The sequence below is a fragment of the Acomys minous genome (genome assembly GCF_964271855.1).
Source record: "Acomys minous genome assembly, chromosome: 19".
Taxonomy (NCBI): domain Eukaryota; kingdom Metazoa; phylum Chordata; class Mammalia; order Rodentia; family Muridae; genus Acomys; species Acomys minous.
The window spans coordinates 61,637,154-61,656,075 of record NC_140499.1 but is presented as its reverse complement, the minus strand read 5'-3'; the positions used below and the strand labels follow the sequence as shown (position 1 = coordinate 61,656,075).

At 51.2% G+C, this 18,922-nt stretch overlaps 2 protein-coding genes and 2 long non-coding RNA genes across 6 annotated transcripts; 2 read left to right on the top strand and 2 right to left on the bottom strand.

Annotated features, from left to right (window-relative positions):
• The first annotated feature begins 1,582 nt into the window (after window positions 1–1,582).
• FLAD1 (flavin adenine dinucleotide synthetase 1) lies at window positions 1,583–10,323 on the top strand. 3 transcript variants are annotated; one of them, XM_084769519.1, is made up of 8 exons: window positions 1,583–1,706; window positions 2,147–2,358; window positions 5,370–6,114; window positions 6,601–6,748; window positions 7,963–8,061; window positions 8,144–8,333; window positions 9,943–10,016; window positions 10,102–10,323. In XM_084769519.1, exons 2-8 carry the CDS (start codon window positions 2,278–2,280, stop codon window positions 10,235–10,237), a joined length of 1,473 nt encoding a protein of 490 aa, XP_084625645.1. In that variant the 5' UTR covers window positions 1,583–1,706; window positions 2,147–2,277; the 3' UTR covers window positions 10,238–10,323. The 3 variants fall into 3 exon arrangements, with proteins under 3 accessions (XP_084625645.1, XP_084625643.1, XP_084625644.1); XM_084769517.1 differs by having other exon boundaries at window positions 1,612–1,721; XM_084769518.1 differs by having other exon boundaries at window positions 1,636–1,948.
• On the bottom strand, window positions 3,808–6,198 carry LOC311590493. Its single transcript, XR_014776892.1, has 3 exons — window positions 6,060–6,198; window positions 5,397–5,630; window positions 3,808–3,992 (listed from the first exon to the last, which is right to left on the bottom strand). It is a non-coding gene; the product is annotated as an uncharacterized lncRNA (long non-coding RNA).
• Window positions 10,324–10,454: 131 nt separating the features above from the next.
• LENEP (lens epithelial protein) lies at window positions 10,455–11,509 on the top strand. The gene is made up of 2 exons (XM_084769546.1): window positions 10,455–11,177; window positions 11,263–11,509. The coding sequence occupies exon 1, from the start codon at window positions 10,860–10,862 to the stop codon at window positions 11,124–11,126; it is 267 nt and encodes an 88-aa protein (XP_084625672.1). The 5' UTR covers window positions 10,455–10,859; the 3' UTR covers window positions 11,127–11,177; window positions 11,263–11,509.
• A 3,140-nt stretch (window positions 11,510–14,649) lies between these two features.
• Window positions 14,650–16,784, bottom strand: LOC311590496. Its single transcript, XR_014776895.1, has 2 exons — window positions 16,676–16,784; window positions 14,650–14,890 (listed from the first exon to the last, which is right to left on the bottom strand). It is a non-coding gene; the product is annotated as an uncharacterized lncRNA (long non-coding RNA).
• Window positions 16,785–18,922: the final 2,138 nt, after the last annotated feature.

Sequence of the window (18,922 nt, the reverse complement as noted above, 5' to 3'; positions counted from 1 at the left end):
TTGCCTGCATTTATGTTGGTGTAAGGGTGCTGGATCCCCTGGAACTGGAGTTACAGACAGTAGTTGTGAGCTGCCATGTGGGTGCTGGGAATTACAGTGCTCTTAACCACTGAGCCATCTCTCCAGCCCCTGGGTTGTTAATTTTTAATGTAGGTTTAAGCTTTTCCGTTTATACTAGGAACAAAGGATGGTTCCACACTCAGTAGCTCACTCCCCATTGTTAATGCTACAAAAACATCGTTTTCATTTTCTTTTTGCTACAAAATAAATAAATACCCAGCTTGGTGCAGGAAGATCTCTTGAACATTTAGTTTAAAAGGCAAAGCAGGGAGCCGGGCGTGGTGGCGCATGCCTTTAATCCCAACACTTGGGAGGCAGAGGCAGGTGGATCACTGTGAGTTCGAGGCCAGCCTGGTCTACAAAGGGAGTCTAGGACAGCCAAGGCTGCACAGAGAAACCTTGTCTCGAAAAACCAAAAAAAAAAAAAAAAAAAAGGAGGCAAAGCAGGGTGGTGGTGGCTCACACCTTTAATCCCAGGATTTGGGAGGCCGAGGATCTTTGCTCTGTCTTGAAAAAACAAAAACAAGCCGGGCGTGATGGCGGCACACGCCTTTAATACCAGACAGAGGCAGGCAGATCTCTTGAGTTTGAGGCCAGCTTGGCCTGCAAAGAGAGTTCCAGGACAGCCAGGGCTACACAGAGAAACCCTGTCTCAGTAAACAACAACAACAAAGGGCTGGAGAGATGGCTCGGAGGTTAAGGGCACTGACTACTTCAAGAAATCCTGAGTTCAATTAATTCCCAGCAACCACGATGGCTCACAAGCATCTTTTTTTTTTTTTTTACAACCATCTTTAATATGATTTTATGCCCTCTTCTGGCCTGTAGGTGTACATGCAGACAGCACTGTATACATAATAATGAATAAATCTTTTTAAAACAAAACCCAAAAAAAGGCAAAGTCTTCCGATGCCAATACCAGCTCTTGATCCCTTTGCCTAGAATTGGGCAGTGAAGAAGGTAGTTGGCACACATTCGAACACAGAGCCGGGCGTAGTAGCCCACGCCCTTTATCCCAGCACTCTGGAGGCAGGCAGGCAGAGTTGGAGGCCAGCCTGGTCTACAGAGTGAGTTCCGGGCCAGCCAAGGCTACACAGAGAAACCCTGTCTCGAAAAAACAAAAGAAAGAAAGAATGCGGATGCAGCCAGCGGTGGTATCCTGTGCCTGGAACCCAGCACTCCGCGGGCAGCTAGAGGCCAGGCTGGTCTATATAAACAAGTTCCAAGGCTATATCCTGGAACCCTGTTGTGTTTTTTAATATTTCAATGAAACAGAATCAGACTTTCATTTTCTTCCACTACTAGGAAGCAGCGGTCCGACTGTCCTTAAAGCACGGCCCAATAACCTTTTGCGCCCCAAACTCTAAGTCCCGCCCTCCACGGACTAAGGCCAGGCCCCTATTTTACTTCCGGGAAGTGATGACCACATGGTGTTGCCAATAACAACTTAGCATTTTCTTCAGCGCCTAGATGAAGCGCGTGAGCGACTGTGGGCTAGACCAGTAAGACCATTGGTCAGAGTTAAGCGACAGCCAGAATAACCAATCAACATGAAGTACTGAAAGGCGGGACTTTGAGTACGGAAGCTGTTCTAGGACACGCGAAAGGAAAGAGCGAAGGGCCCTATATAGGGGCAAAATAGGCAGGTGGGATGATAAGAGGTCAGTGATCTGAAGCCTGGTGAGAAAGACAGGTTTCAGGCTGGAAAGGGTGCAGTTTGGGTCGGTGGCGGAGGAAGGAAAGGGATGCATTTAAAGAGACTCCGAGGCCCAGAATAAGGTAGACATTTAAAGGGACAGGTGACCTGAAGAGAAGAGACAATTTAAAGGTGCAGATACCCAAGACAGCAAATTTTAGACCTGCTCGGAAGACGGAAATATCCAAAGTGGTAGGTCTTGGGAGAGCATGGTACTTTGAAGGAATAAGAATAGGGGTGCTTTTAGGAGCCTGGGACTTGAGACTACGTTAGAGAGGCCCGAGTAAAGGAGGCGTTTTTGAAGGTTGTGACTTTAGAAGATTGAGCCTTCTTCTAAGAAGGAAAAAGGTGCACTCCTGCCCTTTCCATTGCCCTCTCTGCCTCTTCCAGGTTCCCTCGACCCCGGACTGCATGGCTTCCAGTATCCTGTAGACCTGGCGGCCTCTCAGTGCTTACGGCCCCTCTCTGGGGTTCTGAGCGGCCACTGGAGAGCCCTGCAAAAGAGCAGAGAGGGCAGGACCATGGCATCCCGGACCTCTGAACTTCCCCCGGGACGCAACGTGACGGCGGGCATCATCATTATTGGCGATGAGATCCTTAAGGTGTGTCTGGAACTGAAGAGGCTTCTCTTGCTGGGGGCTCTCCTTCCGGTGGAAGGGGCAGGGGGTGGGGCTGGGGGGGTTTGCTTTGCTTGGGAATGGGGAGGGGGCGGATCGCTTTGCTTGCCAAAGTATGGTCTTGGAGAGAGGAAAAGTGACCCTACTGTTATTGAGTTTTCCCGTTGAAAGATGGGTAGCAACTTTCCTGCAGCTTGCCAATCAGTAAGCTGGGGGGCAGAGAGGCCACATAACGATTACAGGAGGCACAGCAAGTAGAGAGAAACACACGTGTACGTTAATGGGTATCCAGCCTATTTGGTAGTTATTGAAACACCTCAGCAGACGGGACAGGTGAGCTAGAAGGAAGGTAGGAAAACTAGTCAGAATTCTGAATGATCGGCGCTGCTACGAAAGGATGTGGCAGGCGTAGGTTTGTAACTGATATTTACCCCGATCTTTTTTTTAGTGTTTACCGGGGCTGGCATGTATTTATTAATAATCTCATATGAGGCCTTACAAACTTCAACAATTCCACAGTGGCACACGCCTTTAGTCCCAACATTTGGGAGGCGGGTCTCTTGTGAGTTTGAGGCCAGCCTGGTCTATATAACCAATTTCAGGACTGCAGGAAGAAACTCTGTCTCCAAATAAATTAAAGGAAGAAAGTAATAGAGATGGAATTCTAGCCCAATTCTTCTTTACTACAGAGCACAACCTTTTTCTGAGGTAGGGCCTGACTGGGTAGGCATGCTGGCTTAGAAACTTAGAAGTTGACCATCTCAACTTCATAACACAAACTTTCTTCTTTATCTTATTTTTATTTTTTTTTGGTTTTTTGAGACAGGGTTTCTCTGTGTAGCCTTGGCTGTCCTGGACTCCCTTTGTAGACAAGGCTGGCCTTGAACTCACAATGATCTGCCTGCCTCTGCATCCCAAGTGCTGGGATTAAAGGCGTGCCCCACCACTCCCGGCTCTCTATATCTTATTTTGAGACTGAGTCCAACACCATCACCTGGGCTACCATACCTTCTTTCTCAGCTTTAACTGCTACTTCTTTATAGAGGGATGAGTAGTTAAAAGTTTGTGTTAGGCTAGGCATGGTGGCGCACGTCTTTAATCCAGCACTTGAGAGGCAGAGGCAGGTGGATCTCTGAGTTTGAGGCCAGCCTGGTCTATAAAGCAAGTCCAGGACAGCCAAGGCTACACAGAGAAACCCTGTCTCGAAAAACCAAAAGAACAAAACAAAACAAAAAACAAAGAGTTTGTGTTAGAAGCCAGGCATGGTGGCGCACCCCTTTAATTCCAGCCCTCAGGAGATAGGGCAGGTGGATCTCTGGGTTTGAGGCCAGCCTGGTCTACAAAGCGAGTCAAGGACAGCCAAGGCTACACACCTTGTCTTGACACATATACCCCCCACCCCCAAAAGAAGACAGGGCATGGAACATAGCCAGCTTTAATGATTACAAAACAATTTGAACTTTATTCTGTATTCGATTGGAAAGGACATGTGTTTTTGAGCACAGAAGTGGTTCAGTGTTCACAGTGACCCATTAAAAGGTTACTTAGAAGACCGGGAACAGACTGGGGTGGCTGGAGGCTGTCTGCATTGTTCAGACAGAAAGGTGCTAGGTACCTGCCTAAGGAAGTAAAAACAGGGAAGAGAGAAGATGGTAAGATATTTCAGAAGTGCAGTTGACAAGAAGGCCTAACTGGCCGGGCGTGGTGGCACACGCCTTTAGCCTTTAATCCCAGCACTCGGGAGGCAGAGGCAGGCGGATCCCCGTGAGTTCAAGGCTGGCCTGGTCTACAAAGTGAGTCCGGGACAGCCAAGGCTACACAGAGAAACCCTGTCTCGAGAAAAGGCCTAACTGACCATGGCAGTGTCTTGGCTTGTCACTGTGCAAAATAGCCAGGTCCATGGCGAAGCTGTGAAGCACTGACTTGAAGCCAGGGACTAAGCTGAAACTGTTGGGGCTGGTGACTAGGTTGAAAGACCCATACAGAATTAACGATTGAGCCTATAAATATATGTGAGGCCGAGCTCAAACTGCAGAATCTATAAATGCAAGTGAGGTCAGGAGGGATGGGTGGGTGGATGGATGGATGGATGGGTGGATGGGTGCATAGATGGATGGATGGATGGATGGGTGGATGGGTGGATGGGTGGATGGATGGGTGGATGGATGGGTGGATGGATGGGTGGATGGATGGATGGATGGGTGGGTGGATGGATGGATGGGTGGGTGGATGGATGGGTGGGTGGGTGGATGGATGGGTGGGTGGATGGGTGGATGGATGGATGGGTGGATGGATGGGTGGATGGATGGGTGGATGGATGGGTGGATGGATGGATGGATGGATGGATGGGTGGATGGGTGGATGGATGGGTGGATGGATGGATGGATGGATGGATGGGTGGGTGGATGGGTGGATGGGTGGATGGATGGGTGGATGGATGGGTGGATGGATGGGTGGGTGGATGGATGGATGGATGGATGGATGGGTGGGTGGATGGATGGGTGGATGGATGGGTGGATGGATGGGTGGATGGATGGGTGGGTGGATGGATGGATGGGTGGGTGGATGGGTGGATGGATGGATGGGTGGATGGATGGATGGGTGGGTGGATGGGTGGATGGATGGGTGGATGGATGGGTGGATGGGTGGATGGATGGATGGGTGGATGGATGGATGGGTGGGTGGATGGGTGGATGGATGGATGGGTGGATGGATGGATGGGTGGGTGGATGGGTGGATGGGTGGATGGGTGGATGGGTGGGTGGATAGCAAAGTAGCCCCAAGGGAAATCCCTTCTTCTCTCTATTCAAATGGGGTTTCTCATTCTTGCTCCCGTTCCAGGCTCCTTGGCAGCTTAAGGAGGAACCCTCCCTGCCCCCACCCCCAAAATAGCACCCCATCACTAGACAGATGTAGCTGCCCACCCCGCCCCCCATCTGCCCTTCATTCCCACCCCCTGCCAGCACTGACAGTCTCATCCTTCCTCCAATCCCTAGGGACACACTCAAGACACCAACACTTACTTTCTTTGCCGGACACTGCGCTCTCTGGGGGTCCAGGTTTGCCGAGTCTCTGTTGTACCCGATGAGGTGGCCACCATTGCCGCTGAGGTCACCTCATTCTCCAGCCGCTTCACGCACGTCCTCACTGCGGGGGGCATCGGCCCCACACACGATGACATGACCTTTGAGGCCGTGGCACAGGCCTTTGGGGAGGAGCTCAAACCACACCCTGAACTGCAAGCAGCCATCAAGACCCTAGGAGGGGAGGGTTGGGAGAAGCTGTCGCTGGTGCCCTCCTCTGCCCGGCTGCATTACGGCACAGATCCTCGAACTGGCCATCCCTTCAGATTCCCGCTGGTCTCTGTCCGAAATGTCTACCTCTTCCCAGGAATTCCGGAGCTGCTGCGGCGAGCGCTGGAGGGGCTGAAAGGGCTGTTCCAAAACCCAGCTGTGCAATTCCACCTGAAGGAGTTGTACGTGGCTGCCACGGAGGGCACCATCGCCCCCATCCTAACTGAGGCCCAAGCCCACTTTGGGCGGAGGCTTAGCCTGGGTTCCTACCCTGACTGGGGTAGCAACTATTACCAGGTGAAGCTGATTCTAGACTCTGAGGAAAAAGAGCCCCTGGAAGAGTGTCTGGCCTATCTGACTGCACGCCTACCCCAGGGGTCGCTGGTCCCCTACCTGCCCGATGCTGTGGAGAAGGCCGGTGAGGCTGTATACGAACTCGCTCAGTCAGGTAGGTCTCTCCTTGGGGAAGGCAGTGTGGCCCAGAGTCTGGGTTCTTCTTTAAGTCTAGTGATGTTTGCAGGGGGATGCCCATAGGTAGACCCAGGAAACAGTACAAGAGAGCTGCTATTGGCTCATCTGTTCTTCTAGTAACTATTGATTAGCTGCTTTCGCCAGCGCTGTGCTGGGTGTTGGGGTTGGTATAGCTTGTCAGAAGCCGGTGTGCTCAGCCTGTGGGAGTAACGCAGGGCTCAAGCAAAGGGGTTAGCCGGTAAACAGCTGATTACTGCTGAGACGCAGATGCTGGAGTGGACTCCACACCAGGGACAGACAGGAGCTCTGTTCTGGGGACAGAGAAGCCATGTGAGACAGCATGCAAAAGTCTGGGTCCCCGGAACACTGGGAAGATAGTGGAAGTTTTTTAAGCAAGGGTAACACGACTTCTCAGCCAGCCACATATACCTACTTGACATTCTCTTCCCTGCCTGCACGGCAGGGTCTTGTCTGGGGAAAAAGGTGGCAAGTGCCCTACAAACCATTGAGACCGCCCTGGCTCAGTACCACCTCTCCCAGCTCTGCGTGGGCTTCAATGGGGGCAAGGACTGCACCGCCCTCCTCCACCTCTTCCACGCAGCAGTGCAGAGGTAAGCCTACCCCCTGGGAGCTGAGACTCAGGAAATACCTGCTCAAAACCAACCCAGCTCCCAGTCCCTGAAAGCAGGGAGGAAGGATGCACGGGTGGAGCTTGGGAGGAAGGAAGGGAGCAAGGTGAGCCGGTGCTGTGACCCCCACATTTATAGAGCGTCTGACATGTGTGACTCTAGGTTTAGGTGTGTAACCAGCCACAGGGAGGTCATAGTTCAGGTGGGGAGGGGAGGTAGTTACCGGAAATAAAATAACCTGGCCTGGTGGCAGTGCCAGCAGTCAGAGGTGGTGAGGGTGCTTCCTCCAAGCTCAGGAGCAGGAGGCTAGCCTAGGGAATGTTTTGGGGTCTTTTTTTGGGCTTTGGGTTTTTTGTTTGTTTGGTTTTTTTTTTTGAGACATGGTTTCTCTGTGTCACCTTGGCTATCCTGGACTTGCTCTCTATACTAGGCCAGCCTCAAATTCACAGAGATCCACCTGCCTCTGCCTCCCTGAGTGCTGGGATTAAGGGAGTGCTCCACCACTGCCCAGCGTGACTTTTTTTTATAAAAGCCTTATCTTTTTTAAAAAAAATTCTCAGTTGGCTGGGGTGGCACACGCCTTTAACCCCAACGGAGGCAGTGTTTTTTCTTCTGGGGATAGGGTATGTTTTTAATTTTATAACAACAGAAATAATGCTTAGGTTTGAGATGAGAGTGAACCAAGCAAACTAGCACACACCTCAGTAGCACACGCCTCAGTAGCCCCAGCCCTCGGGATGCCAGAGCAGGGTGGCAGGTTTGAAACTAGCTGCTACTTCATGAAATACAGGGCAGCCTGCGCTACACAGCAAGACCCTGGCTCAAACCAAAAGCTTAAGAGATCAGAGTGAGCTTCTCCGAGGAAGTGGCTCTGGTTTGCTGGATGGGGAAAATGAGGAAAAGGGAGAACGGGCAGGTGCTGACCCTAGGTGCCAGAGTGCTGAGCTCTCTGGAGAACAGCTTTCTTAGCCAGGCGTGGTGGTGCACGCCTGTAATCCCAGCACTCGGGAGGCAGAGGCAGGCGGATCGCTGTGAGTTCAAGGCCAGCCTGGTCTACAAAGTGAGTCCAGGACAGCCAAGGCTAACACAGAGAGACCTTGTCTCAAAAAAACAAAAAATAAAAATAAATAAATAAAAAAGAGAGAATAGCTTTCTTGTCCACACGGGCAAGCCAGTGAATCTTTACTCTCCCCCAGGAAATTTCCTGACGTTGCAAAACCTCTGCAGATCCTGTATATTCGTAGCATCTCGCCCTTCCCTGAGTTGGAACAGTTTCTACAGGACACCATTAAGAGGTAGGGACGTGGAGGTTTGGACTCCCATGAGGGCCTTGGGAGAATCAACTCCGTCCCTCATCTCTGTCCTTGTCCCCTTTAGGTATCACCTGCAGGTGTTGGAAGCTGAGGGTAACATGCAGCAGGCCCTGGGTGAGCTTCAGGAAAAACACCCCCAGCTGGAGGCCGTGCTGATGGGCACTCGACGCACTGACCCCTACTCTTGTAGCCTCAGCCACTTCAGTCCCACCGACCCTGGCTGGCCTTCCTTCATGCGAGTCAACCCGCTGCTGGTAATGAGACTGATTTGGCTAGCCCCGAGTCCCCGTACCTTCCCCCATGCCCTCTGTGAGGACACTAGAGCCTGAGGCTTGAGCCGAGGGGCCCCATCTCCCAAGGCAGGCAGTGCTATTGGTTCATTCGTCCTTTTGACCAATAGCTCAGTGGCAGGCGTTGTGTTTTTTCAGTGTGGACAAAAACAGTGTCCTGGGCCTGCGCTCTCCGCTATGACAGTCATTTGTTCCTACTTAAACTGTAATTGAAATGAAACACAGATGATGGGGCTTGAGGATGTAGCTCGTCTGGTACAGCGCTTGCCTGCCACACCTGGAAATCATGGTAGCTCATGCCTGTAATTTGGGCCTTCGGGAGAATTAGAAGTTTAAGGCCAGGGCTGGCAAGGCTGATGACCTCTCTTTGATCTCCAGGCCCATATGGAAGCAGAAGAGAGCTGACTCCCACAGTCTGCCCTTTGACTTCACATTCCCTGCCCGGCCCTCACAAAGATTAAATAAATAAATACAAGTGTTTTAAGCTTCAAGGCAGGCCTTGGCTACATAGGAAGTTTGAGGCCAGTCTGGGCATATGAGACCCCTATTTCAAAAATAGAGAGACAAAGAATACAAACGATTAAAGCCTCTGAGAGACAAAAGAAAGAAGATTGTGAGTTCAAGCCTAGCACGAACTACACGGTGACTTCTAGGCAGCCTGCATGAAACCCTGCCTCAAGAAAACAAAAGCCCTGAATTCCTTACTTTCAGAAGGTGAAATTTATGGCATGTGACTCATAATGTCACTTTTTTAACTACGTAAAATTTAAAGGCCAGTTCTTAGGGCTGGAGACTGGGCTCAGTTGGTAGGCTCCTTGCCTAGCTTGTACAAGACTATAGGTTCAGTCCCTGGTACCACATAACACTGGGATGTAGCTCGGTTGGTGGAGTTCCCTGGATGCACAGTCTCCACCACCACGCCCACCCATCCTCTTGCCTTCTATTTCACCACTCTAGGTACAAATCACTGGGGACATGGGAGTGGCGGGAGGGACAGAAGTTCAGAGTCATTCCCAGCTATATAGTGAGTGCCAAGACCAGCCTAAGACATGTGAGGAATGTCTGTATGTCTGGCTACTATGCACCCCGGGGTGCTCGAGGAGGCCAGAAGAGGGAGTCAATACCCTGGAACTGAAAGTGCAGATGGTTGTCACCATGTGGGTGCTGGGAATTGAACCCGGGTCCTTAGAACACAGTCAGTGCTCTTAACCCCTGAGACATTTCTCCATCCCGGAAAATTCACCTATCCTAGCCACATTTTCAGGTGCCCACGATAGGAGGCAGGGACAGTATGGGGCTAGACACTTCCACCATGGCAGAAAGTTCTAGACTTTAAACACACCTGTCTTTGCCACCCTTCTGGAGCTTGTGCCACAAGGGCAGGAAGCTGAAGAATGAAAATTGGCAGAGGCTAAGGACTTTCTCCAGCCCACACAGAGCAAGGGACACAGATCTAGGTAGCAAGCCTTCTTCAAGGTCAGGGGAGTAGAAATACCAGTGATGGGCCCATCCCTGGGGTGGCAGTGGCAGGTGCGGACGAGGACACTTCCAGTGACTGACTGTCATTTCCCAGGACTGGACCTACAGAAACATCTGGGATTTTCTGCGTCAGCTGTTTGTCCCATACTGTATCCTGTATGACCGAGGGTAAGGTTGTTGGGGGAGCAGGGGTGGGAGGACACTGGATGGGGGAGGCCAGCGGTTATCCACGTGCTCGCTTTCGACACTCCAGGTACACATCGCTGGGGAGTCGGGAGAACACAGTGCAGAATCCAGCCCTGAAGTCCCTGAGCCCAGGAGGACGCCCCATATACCGTCCGGCATACCTGCTGGAGAATGAAGATGAGGAAAGGAACTCCCGCTCATGACCTCACACAAGCTGGGGACAAGATGGAGGGAAGGGGGCTGGCCTGGGGTATAACCTGTCATGTCATCAGTAAACTGTACCTCACACTCCACTGTCGGTGCCTGTTGCTCTGGCTGTGCCTTCCTGCTCCAAGGTCGAGGGGGGCAGAAGTGGACCAAAGCTGCCAACTCTGAACTGGCAGTACTCACTCGGGCCCAGGAGCAATGTAGAACATACTAGAAGGAGCCTGGTGGTGGTGGCCCACGCCCTTAATCCCAGCACTCAGGAGGCAGAGGCGGGTGGATCCCTGTGAGTGAGAGGCCAACCTAGTCTACAATGTGAGTCCAGGACAGAGAAACCCTGTCTCTGGAGGAAAAAAGAAAAAAGAAAAAAACCAAAAAGAACATACTAGAAGGGAGCTGCTACGTATGACACTCAGTGTCAGCCTGAACCAGAGCCCAGCAAAGGGGAGTAGGCAAGCCGACTTGGAAGAGAAGTTGAGCTCTCCTGGCTGTGAAAGATGAAAGATGGAGGGGCCAAGCCCGCCTTTCTAACCATCACCATCCCTGACTATAGCGCTGACTCAGCCTGTTTCAGGGCCCAGAACCTTCTTTTGCTAGACCCTAGAGCCTTTGTTTTTAGTCATGAGGCCTGAGGGGGTGGGGACAGTGGATAAAAGGCCCCAACAGCAGCATCCACACCCTTCCGCTGAGCTGGCCATCCACATGAAGCCTCCGATGCAGCCCCTAACCCAGGCCCTGCCCTTCTCTCTTAGAGATGCCCTTCGAGGCACAGGGCTCCAGGTGCCCGTCATTAAGATGGGCACAGGGTGGGAGGGCATACTTCGAACCCTGAAGGAAGTCGCCTACATCCTCCTCTGTTGCTGGTGTATCAAGGAACTGCTGGACTAATAGCAGGGAGCACCTCCTGTCACTGCTGACACCAAGCCCTGCAGCACTCAGGTGGGGAAGGGAGGGGAGGGCGAGCAGGAGCAGCCTCAGCTTCTGTGGTGGAACCTGCAGCCCAGCTCACCCATCTTTCCTATAGCCCTAAGACTTCCGGAGCCCGCTGCCCTTCACCCAGGATGAGGCACAAACAAGGGAAGACTGAAACCTGAGCCCTGCCCTGAGTTGTCCATCAGCCTGACCTGCCTCATCCTGAGGGCCATCCATCCCCTGCCCGCCCCCTGTCTCTGGTGTACTTCTGGTAGCCATGAGCTTGGCTTGCTGGCTACGACTCCGATGAGAGCACAGCAGGATCTGGCACTTCTTCCAAAATTGGCCCAGCAAGCCCACCACCCTAGGTGATTAATCTTACCATGGACTTCAAGACCCAGGAATGGACCTCACCCTAAGATAATCTGGTAACCTCTCAAGTCTACATAAAATAAATAGGCCTCGGCCAAAAATTCTGAGCGCCTAAGGGGGAATGAGGGACGTGTCCCAGGGCTTACAGCTGGGAAAGCGGGGAAGAAGGGTGGATCTCTGGAGAAATGTGACTGAAAACCAGGTTTGCTTGACTCTCTGATGCTGGGGGCAAAACAGAAAGACCAGACAGGGTAGAGCCCTATTCTGTGACTCCCGGGGTGTGAGGATGGGGGCCCAAACCCAAAGACTCAGCCCATTTCCAGAAGGAGATGTGACTTAGGCAGCTCCGTGTCCCTAAGGAACAGGGGAGCGGAGCCAGCTAGTCCCCAGCTGTGGAAGGAGTCCCAGTTCACACAGCTAGAAGAGAAAACACCTGTGTGGTCACACCAGCCTTTCAGGCCTATCACAGCACACCTGTGTCAGGACACTGGCTGAGCGGGTGGAGTGACTCCTCACTTCCCCTTGGCAGCCACCAACATGCTTTTCTTGAGCCGTCACCGGTCCAAGCACATGATGAATGTCAACTGTTCCTGCTTACTGTGCCCGCACTCTGGCCTCACCATTACCCACCTCTTTCTTCCTTGCAACACTGACCTGGAGGAAGTATATAGTCCCTCTGCCTTTCTCCCTGGAGCCAAATCTTCCTTGGCCTTTTTCTTAGTTAACTCCTTTTTTTCTCTGTTTGGTTTTATCATTGGTTGTCTAGGTGGCTGAGTTTTCATGTTGGGGACTGTACCCAGGGCTTTGCACCTACTAAATTCCTCGTACCACAGCCTGATTTTTGTTGTCACACAGACATATGTTACTACTTGTGGCAGACAACCACCTTTCATTCCAGCCCTTGGGAGGTAGAGGCTGAAAGATTTTTAGACCAGCCTGATCTATACTGCATGTTCTAGGCCATCCAGGGCTACACAGTGAGACCTTATCTAAAAAGAAATGAACAAAACCTTTTTTTCCCCCCCAAGACAGGGTTTCTTGCCTGTCCTGGACCCACTCTGTAGACCAGGCTGGCCTCGAACTCATAGAGATAGATCCATCTGCCTCTGCCTCCTGAGTGCTGGGATTAAAGGAGTGTGCCGCCACCACCCTGCCCAACCAAATACTTTTTTGTTTGCAGGGCACTCTGGAAGCTAAGACGAGTGACACCACCAGTACAACAACATGAAAACAAAGCTAGGATTTAGGATAGAGTGGTGGGCTGCTGGGCTGAGGCTCTGCAAACCCCAGCCAGGTGTTTGAGTGTTTCTGGGACAGTCATATGATAATATATGCCTAGAGTAAAGAATTCTAGGGCTGGAGAGATGGCTCAGCAGTTAAGAGCACTGGCTGCTCTTCCACAGGTCCTGAGTTCAATTCCCAGCAACCACATGGTGACTCAAAACCATCTAGAATGAGGTCTGGTGTCCTCTGCTGGTGTGCAGGTGTACATGCAAATGCAACATTGTAAACATAATAAATAAATATTTTAAAAAAAAAAAGAATTCTAAAAATGCTAGGGTAGTGGCGCATGCCTTGAGTCCAAGCATTTGGAAGGCTGAGGGGACAGGATTGCCTTGGGCTCTAGGCCAGCCTGAGCTGGAGACAAGACCCTGACTCTCAACAAACAAAAAACAGCAATAAAATTCTTGTTCTGTTTTGTTTGTTTGCTTGTTTTTCAAGATAGGGTTTCTCTGTGTACCCTTGCCTGTTCTAGGCTCCCTTTGTAGACCAGGCTGGCCTTGAACTCAGAGATCCACCTGCCTCTGCCTCCTGAGTGTGGAACACCACAGCCCAGTGGGCAGCAAGAAAATTCTAATAGCATCAGCTTTCTAAGTGTCTTCTCCAAGCCCCTAGGTCCCTGGAGGTAACCAGGAAATAATGTATACAAAGACTACATCTTAGCCGGGCGTGGTGGCGCACGCCTTTAATCCCAGCACTCGGGAGGCAGAGGCAGGCGGATCGCTGTGAGTTCGAGGCCAGCCTGGTCTACAAAGTGAGTCCAGGATGGCCAAGGCTACACAGAGAAACTCTGTCTCGAAAAACAAAAAAACAAAAAAATACATCTTCATTCATCAAATGTAACTGTTTACTGTGTAACAGTCTGGGTGCTTAGGATAAACAGGACAGAGTGTCCTCTACCTGTGCAGTTTGCATTGCAGTGGGTGGGAGACTTCATCAAATGTAGAGTTAAGTATAAGATATTATTATGTGAGCTGGGCGTGGTGGCCCACGCCTTTAATCCCAGCACTGGGGAGGCAGAGGCAGGCAGATCACTGTGAGTTCGAGGCCAGCCTGGTCTACAAAGCGAGTCTAGGACAGCCAAGGCTACACAGAGAAATCCTGTCTCAAAAAAAAAAAAAAGGTCAGAACATTCTCCACAGTAGAGTGGAGAGTGGGATATGACTTTCTCATGTACTCTGGTGCCTCACATTTGACCATGTCTCCTGGAGGGGGAGACCTAGTGGCACTCAGAGGAAGGACAGCAGGTTACCAAGAAGAGACTTGATACCCTATGAGCATATACAGGGGGAGGTAATCCCCCTCAGGAACAGTCATAGGGGAGGGGAATAAGGGGAAAATGGGAGGGAGGGAAGAATGGGAGGATACAAGGGATGGGATAACCATTGAGATGTAACAAGAATAAACTAATTTTAAAAAAAAAGAAGAAGAGACTTGATACCCTATGAGCATATACAGGGGGAGGTAATCCCCCTCAGGAACAGTCATAGGGGAGGGGAATAAGGGGAAAATGGGAGGGAGGGAAGAATGGGAGGATACAAGGGATGGGATAACCATTGAGATGTAACAAGAATAAATTAATTAAAAAAAAAAAAAGAAGAGACTTGATACCCTATGAGCATATACAGGGGGAGGAAGTCCCCCTCAGTCACAGTCATAGGGGAGGGGAGTAAGGGGGAAATGGGAGGGAGGGAAGAATGGGAGGATACAAGGGAGGGGATAACCATTGAGATGTAACATGAATAAATTAATAAAATAAAATAAAATAAGATATTATTATGTGGTGGAGGAACAAGGCTGGAGGTGAATATGAGCCAAGCCATGAAGGATAAGCTAGAACGCAGCCTTTGTTCCTTTGTTTTTATTTTTAATTATGTATGTTGTATCTGTGGGAGCACATATATGACAAAGTAGCCAGAAGCACTGGTCCTCCTGGAAGTGCTGGGACTCAAACTCAGATTGTCTTCAAGGGCCATTTGCGTTCTTGACCCCTAAGCCATCTCTCCAAGCCCTGTAACTTGGAGCCTTTCTACTGCATAGGATGAGGAAGCAGAGCAAGGTGTTGAACACGAGCCGATCTGAGAAGACTTTAGAGAACAGGGACAAAATGTAACACCCGTTAGGAAGTAATGAGTAGAAGAATGTAGGCCAGCCAGGCTGTGGTGGCGCACGCCTGTAATCCCAGCACTCAGGAGGCAGAGGCAGGCGCACCTCCATGAGTTCGAGGCCAGCCTGGTCCACAGATTTGAGTTCCAGGACAACCAGGGTTATTAACCCAGAGAAACCCTGTCTCAAGAAACAAAAAAGAATGTAGGCCACATATTAGTGGCTTAGGTCAGACCTGAGATGTGGGCATCTCTGTGGTTTGTGTTTGGTTTGGTTCTTTTTAAGACATGGTCTTACTATGTAGGCCAGAGTAACCTTGAATGTAACACGTATCCCCTGCCTTTGCCTCATGACTGGATTTTGGACTCACCATGTTTACTTGTGGTTAGTTGACATACTCTCTGCACCTTCCATATTCTGTGAGCTTTGTATAGGACTTCCCCCACCTCCAACCCCTCACCTCGAGACAGGGTTTCTCTGTGTAGCCCTGGTTGTGTCCTGGACTCATGAACTCAAAAATATCTGCCTGCCTCTGCAGATTATAGGCCTCTTTGTCAAACTGGGTATTTATAACCAGTATCTGGGAGGTAAAGACAAGAAGATCACCTCCAGTTTGGGGCTACATAGTAAGTTCAAAACAAGCCTGGGCTAAAGAGTGAGCCTGTCTCAAACAAAACAAAGTAAAATAAAACAGTTTCAGGGCTGAAGAGATGGCTCAGAGGTTAAGAGCACTGGCTTCTTCAAGACATCTTGAGTTCAATTCCCAGCAACCACATGGTCGCTCACAACCATCTATAATGAGATTTGAGTCCCTCTTCTGGCCTGCAGGCATATATGTAGGCAGAACACTATATAATTGTAAATAAATAAATCTTTTTAAAAATGTCAATATGTATCTCTGTCTAACTCACTATGTAGATGAAGGTGGCCTCAAACTCACAGAGACTGTTTCTGCCTCCTCCTCTTCCATGCCTGTCTTCAGTAGTTTTTGTTTTGTTTTTCAAAACAGGGTTTCTCTGTGTAGCTTTGGCTGTCCTAGACTTGTTTTGTAGACCTAGGATGGCCTTGAACTCATTGTGATCCACCCGTCTCTGCCTCCCTGAATACTGAGATTACAGGCATGGACCACCACACCCGGCTAAGTATCTTTGTTTGTTTAATTAAAGTACACTTCAGGGCTGGCAAGATAGCTCAGTGGATAAAGGTGCTGTTGTCAAGCCTGATAACTTCAACCCACAGGATGCACATGATAGAAAAGGAGAACCAAGCCAGGGAACAACCAAGCACACCTTTAATCCTAGCACTCAGAGGCCGGGCGTGGTGGCGCACGCCTTTAATCCCAGTACTTGGAAGGCAGAGGCAGGCGGATCTATGTGAGTTCGAGGCCAGCCTGGTCTACAAAACAAGTCCAGGACAGCCAAAGCTACACAGAGAAACCCTGTCTAGAAAAACAAACAAACAAAAAAGTAACAGCCCAGACCAACAAGCTATAAGTGACCTTCAAGCATTACAGCAAGGGGAAAGCCTTTTATCCAAAAGTTCTATAGGATTACATTCCATATAGAACCCTGGGTGGGGCGGAGCACAAAAGGGTAAGAAACAAATCACAATAAAACAGGTTTCAGGGCCAATGGGGACAGTCTCACATTTTCACAGCAGATACAGAGGAGAGGTTGGCAACCACTGGCGACACCAAGGCACAGACACCCCCTCAGCACAAAGAGCCACACTCTCATTTGCATTTCGTTTACACATGAGTTATTTACCCATCCATACGCAGAAGCCTCTGGTCCCTTTTCTCAGTGGCTTTCAGACTCCTGAGTCTTTTTTCCAGCCTCCTAAAATGTATCCATTCTCATCAGTAGCCACCCTCAGCTCCTTACCTATGGAGTGTGGCTTCCTAGCTGGCTGGGGTTTAGGAGCCTTGCGCCACCTAGTGACGAGTAAGGAAGCAGGCTGAGCGCAGAGGGGCTCTCTTTTGCCCTGTCTGGGACGTGGAGTTTTGGAAAATGTTCCCCGGAGCTTCCTGAAGCTAAATTTACCCTCCCCGGCCGTGGGGGGCGCAGAGATCCCAGTGGCGATTAGCACTGCGCTGCTGCGGGCTCCAGCCGAGAGGCCCAGAATAGGCGCGCAGTTATAAATAGTGCTACCCGCAGGTGTGGGGGGAGTCGGAGGGAGGGAGTACCCTTGGCAGCCACGGCCTCTTCAGGTGGGTTGGGCGGTCGCGGTGGAGGTTCTGGGGGGCGGCAGGAGGGAGGGGGCTGCGGTCTGAGCGCCCCCAGCGGTTTCCTGGGCGGCGGGTTTTTCGAGGGAAGCGGGGGCAGCCACGGGAAAGGGGCGGGGGAGCAGAGACTAGGTGGGCGCCTGGCGGCCGAGGCGCAGCTTTCAGTTCAGCCCCCATCTCCAACCAAGGAACCGGCCCCCAGACTCACTTTAGGACCCTGCCAAAGAGAGCCTCCAGCCGCCAGCCGCGCTCTTCCTCCTGGACTCTAAGCCTTGTAACTGCACAGCAGCCACTCTTCAGTGTACTTATGACCAGCCAGCCAGTCTCGAAACCAGGCCGCCACTCAGAGTCGCTGTCCCCAGCCTTAAGTATAAAGTCCTTCTTGCTAGGGCCTTTATCCTTCTAAGGGCAAACACCTCACTCTCAGGGTATTTATTCACCAACTTTCCTCATACATTAAAAGTCTAGAGTTCGAGGCCAGCCTGGTCTACAAAGCGAGTCCAGGACAGCCAAGACCACGCAGAGTAATCCTGTCTTGAAAAACCTAATAAATAAATAAATGAAACAAAAAGTCTAGAATCTTGAAAACTTAAGTCTGAAAGTGAGGATGGGGGACACTCACCAGGAGGCCCCTCCATGCCCCGCACTTACATTCCAGCTCCCAGTACCAGCTCAGGCTTATATGGAATGGGGTGAAGGACACGAGGCTCCCCATAATGGGGTGGGGGTCCCCCCAGCGCTTCTTGGTCTCTGTCTCTGGTCTCCGCAGTTAGGACCCAAAGTGTATGTTTGGGTGGTGGTCTGTTAAGCAGGAATTTCAAGACGGTGACACCCCCCCAACATGAAAAAGGAACTATTTGTACCACAAGAAAAAAAATATGAAAAAGAGCCACTGAAGAACTAACAGTAGATTTCCAGGACTGCTGGAGAGTGACAACTCAGCCGCAGAAAGATCCGGGTTGTATCCAGCCAGACGCAACCAGCGTCAGGGGAGGAAAACTGCAGAGCTGTTCGCTTCTGGGTCCTCAAGAGCTAGCGACAAGACCCTAGCCGTTCTGGGGTCTTGGGCCACTTTGTTACCCTCCCCCAAATCCTTTTCCTAGGTCTTCGAACCCTTCTCGTGAAAGCAGGTTCGCCTCATTTTACTTAGGTATCTAGCAATGCTGTCTGGCACGGCGAGACCCTGATAGCCGAAGGGAGGAAAAAACCCCAGCTCAGACACATCTTGCACGGAATCCTTCCGACTGGAAACAGTCCTGCGGGGCCGCTAAGAAAACCTGGAGCAAAGATCAGACTTGACCCAGGGAGGGCTGGGGGGGCAGAAACCATCGGAAAACCCGGAACGGATTGCTTGAGCCAGCGCTCCCCATGCCTACTGCTATCCACTGGTCCCTATTGCCCCCCTAATTCTCCAGTGAGATAATGTCTGGGGTGGGGGGCTGTTTGGTTTGGCATGGGCCCTCCTAGGCGCCTCACACTTTCCGCCCCTGGCTGAGGGGCAGAGCAGCGGCCTCTAGGCTGAGTCACGTTAGGGGGAGAAGGAAAAAGAGGGAGGGAAAGGAGCGACTCCGCCCCTCCCCCTGCTCGGGGATCCCGGGTCAGCCCGGGTGAGGGCCAGGGGCCCCCTGGCGCCGCCCATTGTGGTCCAACAGGTTGAGCTGGTGTCCTGCGGAGCCACCTGCTGGAAAGGGAGGGAGGCCCCCTGCAGAGGGGGCTGGGAAGGAGAACTTGCCCGACCCGGTTCGGCCTGGCCGACTGTGAGAAGCCGAACCCGGCCCTAGAGAGCGGG